This window comes from Bufo gargarizans, unplaced genomic scaffold, assembly GCF_014858855.1.
Source record: "Bufo gargarizans isolate SCDJY-AF-19 unplaced genomic scaffold, ASM1485885v1 original_scaffold_1446_pilon, whole genome shotgun sequence".
Taxonomy (NCBI): Eukaryota; Metazoa; Chordata; class Amphibia; order Anura; family Bufonidae; genus Bufo; species Bufo gargarizans.
Window position 1 is genome coordinate 1 of NW_025334360.1, and position 8,906 is coordinate 8,906.

General features: G+C 40.5%; 2 protein-coding genes across 2 annotated transcripts; both read right to left on the bottom strand.

The window, feature by feature from the left end:
* Positions 1 to 2,369: 2,369 nt before the first annotated feature.
* On the bottom strand, positions 2,370 to 3,335 carry LOC122923279 (protein kinase C delta type-like). Its single transcript, XM_044274063.1, has 3 exons — positions 3,208 to 3,335; positions 2,975 to 3,100; positions 2,370 to 2,712 (listed from the first exon to the last, which is right to left on the bottom strand). The coding sequence occupies exons 1-3, from the start codon at positions 3,280 to 3,282 to the stop codon at positions 2,578 to 2,580; spliced, it is 336 nt and encodes a 111-aa protein (XP_044129998.1). The 5' UTR covers positions 3,283 to 3,335; the 3' UTR covers positions 2,370 to 2,577.
* A 134-nt stretch (positions 3,336 to 3,469) lies between these two features.
* LOC122923280 (protein kinase C delta type-like) lies at positions 3,470 to 8,679 on the bottom strand. Its single transcript, XM_044274064.1, has 5 exons — positions 8,397 to 8,679; positions 5,548 to 5,825; positions 4,194 to 4,285; positions 3,821 to 3,883; positions 3,470 to 3,695 (listed from the first exon to the last, which is right to left on the bottom strand). Exons 1-5 carry the CDS (start codon positions 8,677 to 8,679, stop codon positions 3,470 to 3,472), a joined length of 942 nt encoding a protein of 313 aa, XP_044129999.1.
* Positions 8,680 to 8,906: the final 227 nt, after the last annotated feature.

Genomic DNA, 8,906 nt, shown 5'->3' on the forward strand with positions numbered 1-8,906 from the left:
TTCTATCTTTCTTATCTTTCTACCTTATCATTAAGTGACAATTCCTATCTTAAACATTTATGGCATACCTACAGCCTGATATGTGCTGTTCTCACCTCTGAGAATCTCATCCATGGAGAGAATGAGGGTCCCTTGTCCCATTAGGAGTCAATGAAGAGGTTTGGAAATACCATAAATGTATAAGGTGGGAATACCCCTTTACCTTATACTAACACCTGATAACTATGGCTACTTTCACATCTGAGCTTTCCCTTTCCGCTATTCAGATCCGTCATAGGAAAACGCTTCCGTTTTGTCCCCATTCATTGTCAATAGAGACAAAACTGAACTGAATGAAACGGAGTTTGGTTGCGTCCCCATTGCGGACAGAATAACGCTGCAAGCAGCGTGTTTCTGTCCGCGATGTGGCTCGTAGCAAGACGGATCCGTCATGACTCACAATGTAAGTCAATAAGAACGGATCATTTTTCGCAGATACAATAGAAAACGGATCCGTCCCCCATTGACTTTTAATGGTGTTCATGATGGATCCGTCATGGCGATTTTAAAGATAATACAACCGGATCTGTTCATAGCGGATGCAGATGGTTGTATTATCATGACGGAAGTGTTTTTGCTGATCCATGTCGGATCCAGCAAAAATGCTGGTGTGAAAGTTATATTAACCCTACACTTATCAGTTCACTATCTCATATGTCAGTTACTTCTCTCTTATATCTGATAACCTATTCTTATCCTATCCCGATCCTATAATTGTGCTATATTTTATTTATTTATTATTTTTTTTATTTTTTTTGCCCCTATTATATGTATCTAATGACTATTTTGTCTTAAAGAATAAATGCACTTTTTCAAAACTTTTAATGTGTCACAGTTTCATATCAAAGGTTTTGATCATGGGGGTCTGAGTGCTGAGATCCCCCACTGATGGTAAAACGAGGAGTTAGCGCCATTTCTCCTCACTGCTGAACACGGTAATGAAGATGGCGTCAGTAGAAATCCAATGAGGCCGTCTTCATTTCTGAGGAGAAACAACGGTAACAACTCGTCCTAGGGATCGGTGGGGGTCTCAGCACTCAGACCCCAGCGATCACTATGTCACTATGACATATCATAGTTTTGAAAACCTGCAGGTACACATTATATCTAACTTATTCATCTAATATCTATCTAATATCTACCCCATTTTATATCTAAGCTGTTCAGACCTCCTTTATCTCCCTTCTCCATGTCTTACCCTCTGTTACACCTAACTTATTCCTTTCTATTATCAGCCTTACCCCTATGGTATATCTAATATGTACCAGAACATGTCTACGTTCTGCTTCTACAGTACATATGATGGTTTATCTTTCTCATCTATGACTGCTAATTACCTGTATTACTTCAGTCTACATTATATTTAAAGGGCATCTGTCAGCAGATTTGCACCTATGACACTTGCTGACCTGTTACATGTGCGCCTGGCAGCTGAAGGCATCTGTGTTGGTACCATGTTCATTTTCATATATTAAAATATGGGACCAAACATGGGACCAACACAGATGCCTTCAGCTGCCAAGCGCACATGCAAAAGGTCAGCCAGTTTCATGGGTACAAATCTGCTGACAGATGCCCTTTGAAGGGGTATTCCCATCTGGCCCATTCATGGCTAAGATGGAAATACCGGTTGTATGCAGAGGCCAGAGACGGGCAGGGTTACTGAAGCAGCAGAGCGGGTTGTGTTACACTGTTTCTGTATCTCCAGAGCTATGGAAATATCATGGCTGCTATACTGAGCTGTGTCCTAGTTCTTATTCACCTCTATGGTAGTTACTATAACAGAGTAGCACAATCTACATGGCAGCTTCTGTAATCCCGGCCTCCTCTGCCCGCCTCATACAATGGGTATTCTGATCTCAGCCATATCTTACCATTTACTTATATGTAACTTATACCTATGTTATAGCTTATATTCATCTTAAAGCGAATCTCCAGTTTATCCCATTGGAAATTTACGCTGTTCTGTTTTTAAAAAATCCACATATCACCCTGAATGTAAAAAAGTGCATTGTGTATATGTCAGCAGAATTTAAGGGAAGTACCTTAAACTACTGCTCTACCCAATGGCCAAGGTGGTGGAAGTGGTAATGTACAGCCATGACATCCCCTATGGTCACACCATCTGCAAGTGAGGTTGTATTCACATCAGATGGCATGGCTGAATTTACCAGTACACAGTCTAAATCATTAAAAAAAACTATAATACTACATTTTTTTTTGTTTTTTGTGTTTTTTGAATTCTATTAACTATGAATATTTATAAACTATACTTACCTATACTTACCTTACTTACCATAACTTATCTTATTATATATTTGGAGGTGATCCTTGCCTTTGTTCTTCTTAGGATTCTTCTTTCTTCTGGAATGTGGGGCCAGACGCAGCAAGGTGCTTCATTCTCCTCCTCTTCATTCCTGCAGGACTTGCTTGTAGATCTCTGCAGTGATGTCCAGCCTTCTCTTCTTCACTTGATCTTCCTCTTCCAGAGGCTCAGGGGGGGCAGCTTGCTCTGGTGACTATGGAGCTGGTGTTTCATCAAGGGTTTCCAAGTTGACAAAAAGAAAATCCCTCGAACAAGGCCTGGTCCGCTGCTGAAATAGGTGTTCTGACCTCTGCTGCCTCCAGTTTGTCCAGGTGGAATGGTCTAGGACGATGATGAGGTTCAGTTGGCTATAACAAGACAGAATTATAATATTAGGATTATGTCTTTTGATAGCACTCCTTTTTTTTTAATTGGGCAATTAGATTACACCATAGGTGGAACAGCAGCTCTAGATGTTATTATCTTTCCAGTATTAGTGCCACCAGTAATACTCAACAACTTCAAGATTACAATGAATGTCCTCTTCCTATCAGTGCTTCTCTTATAAAGAATCAGTTCTGTAACCTGTAATAGAAGAGGTGCTGGAACAACATTTGGTTATGTACTTACCTCAGGTGTGTATGGTGGAGGCAACTCTAGGGCTTCCACAGAGACCCAGTCCATACGCTGGAAGAATCGGTGCTTTCTGATGTTACCATTAACTCCTAAGCGTCTGGCAGGATCTTTCCGAAGGAGCTAAAAATTATCAAATAAAAACCCATAAATAGATATACAGCCAATAAACCATGCTCACAGCCATCACTGTATAAACCGTAGTACTAATACCTTGTATGACTACTGACCTTTCTAATGATGTTCTTAATGCCGGAGGATGCATCATCGATTGTCTGATGGTACGCACAATCACTGGTAACCATTTCTTTCAAGATGACACCGAAAGAATACCAGTCTACTCCGGCGTTGTACTCCTTCCTAGCCAGCATCTATCAGGAGGAAGAGAGTAGATACTGAATTGGTCAACATGTTCTACATCTGATGTCACCATGCTGAGTTATCACTATAATAATCCGGGTGATTATGTAATACACTGAGATTTGATAATCTCTAACTGTAATGGGCATATGTCGGGCCATGTGTATGATCCATGATGACTAATACAATTACAATATGGAAGATCTCTATTCTGCTCACCTCAGGAGCTATGTAGCCGATTGTTCCAGCGTATGAGGTGGCTGTTCGGTCTCCATGCATGTTGACAAGTGCAAGACCGAAATCAGTGATCTTTACATGGCCCGTTTCAGCCACCAAGATGTTCTCGGGCTTCAGGTCTCTGTTAAATATAAAACAATTATTTGTTGGAGAGTTGATCCTAAAATTAGATATCTTTGACAAATGGCTGATTTTGAGGTTAGACTTTAGGGTGAACCCTGGAACAGACAATTAAAGTGTAATTACCTGTGGATGACGCCCTTTGAGTGCAGGAATTGGATTCCACAGACGAGTTCAGCGGCATAGAATCTGACAGAAAGACAATGAACGAGTGTAACATCCTGGGATAATATAAGAAGTGCTAAGATATTTCTTCTGCTCCATAGATGATTGTCCACAGAACACACAACAAATCCTGTCAGACCCCAGTGACTAATAATGGGTCAGTCAGGCTTCTGATGAGGTTCTGGTGACTAGAATATGGCCGCAGTCTACACTATTGTTACCACAGAAAATTCTAGAACCCTAAATGCACATAAAACAACACAGATATGAAGAGAGACGATCTTATATCTCATATACAGTTCTGATCAGATTTGTAGTTAATAGAAACCTTTACCTTGCACTGGGGATGTCAAGCTGGTCCTTCATCAGTAGGTAGGTGTAAAAGTCCCCGCAGCTCATGTACTCCAGGCCGAGCAGCACATGCAGCTGTTACACAGAACAGACATACAGCTATATTGCTACACATGGTACTATAGGGCAGTATAACTGTACTCGTTTTATTAGTTAAGTTCAAGTTGATGACCATATGAGACGTTGGGGTTAATATGACACTTAACCACATAAATATATATATATATATACATATATGTATATATATATAACATCACATGCTGATGTCAGAACCTGACCATTATACAGAGATCAGTGGAGCTCTATAGTCACCACATATATCTTCCTATAGAAGTCGCCTGCCGTAAGTTACTTTTGCAGGAAGTATAAGGCTACATTCACACAACCATATGTATTTTGCGGTTCGCAAATTGCAGATCCACAAAATACAAATACATACTGTCCGTATTGCTGTTCACATTTTTTCACAGACTCATTAAACCATTTTTCCTTGCACAATGTTTTTTTTAGATACAAAGAAACCAATTGATCTTTGCCCTCACTTCTAAAATAATGGGAGCGTTTTTTCATAAATATGGGGCTCATTCTGAATACCATATTTCTTAAGTATCCAGACATACGTGCATTGATCTTTACCCCAAATTGTTCTGTCCAGTTTCCCTTCATACAGTGAATATAATTCAAAACTGTAATCTTGCAACCACCACTAGGGGGAGCTCATTGCTGCGTAGGAAGTTATACAGTGAATGCACTTTCTGGTAGTTTTATAATGTTGATACTGAATTCCTGGTTAAAATTGTTCTTAAAGTCATAGAATCAAAGCCCGATGTTATTCACCAAAGTTTCAAGCAACTTTGGACTTACCCATCTCTGCCTCACCAAATCACATACATTTTTATGGTGTACAGAGACAGGTCCCGGTACAGGATTAAAAATAAGTTTTGGAACAAGTCAACTTTGGATCTTGGATCCGGAGCTTGATTCGCTCCCCCCTGACTGACACCACAAATCCTTAAACTTGGTGTGAAAAGATTGAGAACCACTGCTATAGATGACAAGGCCAACTTTTATTTTAGACATTTTGGCAAAAATAGGATCAATGTGGCCCGACCATATTAATAATATCAGTAGTCACTTTAGGCCATGGCACACCTTGGGTGACTGGTAATATTTTTTTACAGTAGGGGTACATTATCCCATTTACATGATGTGTACATAATAGACTGAGGTACCCATATGCTATGTTGTCAGAAGATGAGATCAGTGGGGCCCATGAGGCAGTGAAGGACGTGGTACATATAATGGCATTTCCTAATATCCTGTAGTCCATACTCTACCTTGGTCTGAAATGCAAAGTCTGCGTGGACAAGGAAAGGACTCCCAGATGCCAGCTGGAAAACTCGTCGCTCCACCATCACAGACTCATCATCACCTTCAGCAAGCAGGGCTCTTTTGCTGATGATCTTAACAGCAAAGTGTTTGCGGGTAGATGGATCTTCCGCCAGCATGACCGTTCCAAAACTTCCCCGGCCGAGCACATGATGGAATAATAATCTCCTTCTGATGTTATCGGAGACTGTGCTGCTGGAGCCGGTTGGCCGAACACCGCTGCTTCCTAGGAGGAGAATAAATAGAGGAATTACACGGGGCAGATTTACTAATCCTGCCTCTAATGTGGACAGATTAAGGCAATCTGAAGATGCGCCAAATTTACCACAGTGTTATCTTCGTTGCATGGCTAGACTCCTTGGTTTTATTTTAACGCTTTGAAGACTAGCGTCGTAATAGTATGGCACTTTCTGGGTCTTTAAAGATGGCGTCTGCTCATGAGCGCTGTCGGCTTCATAGCCACGGGTGGCCACCTGCTTCTTATAGCATACACTGGCAGCTGATGTCCGCAACCGGCAGTAATGCCAATCGTGGACATTTAACCCCTCAGATGCTGTGGTCAATCCTGAAAATACACACTTTCTGTGGTTTTCCGGCTCCCCCGTGTGGCAATCGGAAGAGCTGGAGCTTGTGCGCAGCAGCCCTTGTCTTTGTGAATGACAGGAGGCTGCTGCATAGTATTTCCTATGGAGTCCTTGTATGTAGTAGGACTCCATAGGAAACAAGACATTTTCTAATAGACTCCAATGCTAGTGTATTGGAGTCTATAAAAATAGCAATCCAATGATTGCATGTTATACTTCCCTATGGGAACTATAAAAAAGTGTAAAAAAAATAAAAGTTAAAAATAAATAACTGAAAAACCCAAAAAATTCGAATTACCCCTCTTTTCCCAAAATTAAAATAAAAGAACGAAAAAAATGTAAAAAATACACATCATGGGTGTCACAATGTGCGAAAACGCCCATAATATAAAAATAAACAGCCAAAAAAAATCCAAATGGGGTAAAATTGGGGAAAACCAAATTCTGATAAAGGTTTACATATTTTTTATTACACTGTACACTATGCGGTAAAATTGACCTGTTATCTTCATTCTCTAGGTCAGTAATGTCACAGCGATATCACAGTTGCATATTTATTCTTGCGCTTTAATACTGAAAAAAATTAAAACCTTTGAGGGAAAAAAAAATGATCACCATATTCTGACCCCTATAACTTTTTTGTATTTATGTGTACTGGGCTGTGTGAGGGCTCCATTTTTGCGGGACGATCTGTTCTTTTCAGTGATACCAATCTTAAGTGTGTGCGACTTTTTGATCATTTTTTATAAAAAAATTATTGGGTAGTTGAAGTGAAAAAAAAATGGCTAATTGACTCTTTATTTATTTTTCCGTTACACCATTTCCTGTATGCCGTTAATTTTCAGTTCCCGGTAAAAGCAATGGGGGGCGGCCATGCTAGCGCAGTACGCTCTTGCCCAGAGGTAAGACCCACACCTATCTGACATTGGTGGTATATATAAGTGATATGCCACCAATGTCTCAGGTGACACAACCCCTTCAAGTAGATTGGAGACGGAGCTTGACTGTGAAGTGCTCTCTGCATTAAACCATTTTATAGCCCCTCCCCTCTGTTCTGAGTGACAGCTGTAGCATCCAACCAGGAGACTACTACAGCTATCACTCAGAGAGGAGAGGCTGTGAAGCAGCTAAGTGCAGGGTGCACGTCATAGTTAGGCTCCGCCTCCAGTGCTCCTACTGACACTGCTCCTGATGGTAAAAGCTCCACAATAGTTATGTTTATCCTGCTGTACCCCAGGGCCTATTTAGCTCTGTTAACAGTTTAGTATGGTGAAAACAGACTTAACAAATTCCTATGGTGTTTCCTTGTTTTTTGTAGTAATGTTTTTTCACCCTTGAAGTGCGTTTTTTGGGTCAAAGACATCTTTTCAAATTTTTACTCCTATAGACCTCCAAAAATAAATACAAAATAACGACTACTTGTTATTCCATCTGTTACTATATCTTACTTATACTTCTCTCTATATATACTTTATACTAATAATAACCACCACACAGAGAAAGAAAATCCTTTATTGTACGAGATACAAAAACATACAATTTACATTATATGTGACAAACTTACTTAATGTTTGTTACCTTATAACATGAAAATACTCAATAACAATGTACTATGAAAAAAATGGTGCAAAGGAAAACTGACTTAGTTGTCCATAGCAACCAATCAGTTTCCATTTTGCAGAGCTCCTTGTGAAACTGAAAGGATCAATCTGACTGGTTGCTATGGACAACTAAGACCATTTATATTTGCAATCGTTTTGAAAAGTCTCCCTAAAGTTTGTTTTCAGGTAATGCAGCTGTAAAAACACATTGGGAAAGATTTATCAAAACTGGTGTAAAGGAAAACTGTCTCAGTTGCCCATAGCAACCAATCAGATTCCACCTTTCATTTTGCAGAGTTCCTTTGGAAAATGAAAGTTGTAATCTGATTGGTTGCTACGGGCAACAAAGCTAGTTTTCCTTTACATCAGTTTAAAATCTCCCCCATTCAGTTCTTCCAATATGCTCAAAAACACATCACCCCCCCCCACCCCCCATGTAATCCCAGCCTATCACAGGACAACATAAGAGGAGAAGACGTCATTTCCATCAGTGTTCGGCCATTTCCCATCATACAATCATTCCAGGTGACAGAGCAGCATTAGACATGAGCTGTGTGTCCAGTGGGTATAATTGTATGGCTCCACATACTGATCACAGTGTACATTATCTACCTGAGCCTCCCTGCTCGTCCTCTCCATCTTCTTTCTTCTGGCCTTCTTCAACTTTCTTGAACTTCTTGGCCCCACATCCTGAGCTGAAGATGGCTGCTCTCTTCTTGGCTCCCATCTTCTGGATCTCCTCTTCTTTCTTCTGGACCGGTTGTTTTGTCCTCTTCACTGAAGACTTCCTCCCATCAGCCGATGAGTCCATGGTCGGTCTTCTTCTCTTCACTCCTCCCGTCTCCTTTTCTTCCTCCGCATCCATTTTGTCGCTCTGCTTACGTCCAGCAGACATGTCCTCCTCCGTCGCCTGTCACTTCCAACTGTCACTTCTAACTGTCACTCACTGACAGTCAAATGTAATCATCACAATTGCCCTGGTCATGTGACCAGCAACTGACCAATCACATTCAAGAGAAAACTTTTATTTTGCCAAGATATAACACACAGACATTTACAATTCTGTCCAATCATAAGATACAAAGAGCAGTTTCTGCTTCTACAGAGCATCTTATAAGTGTG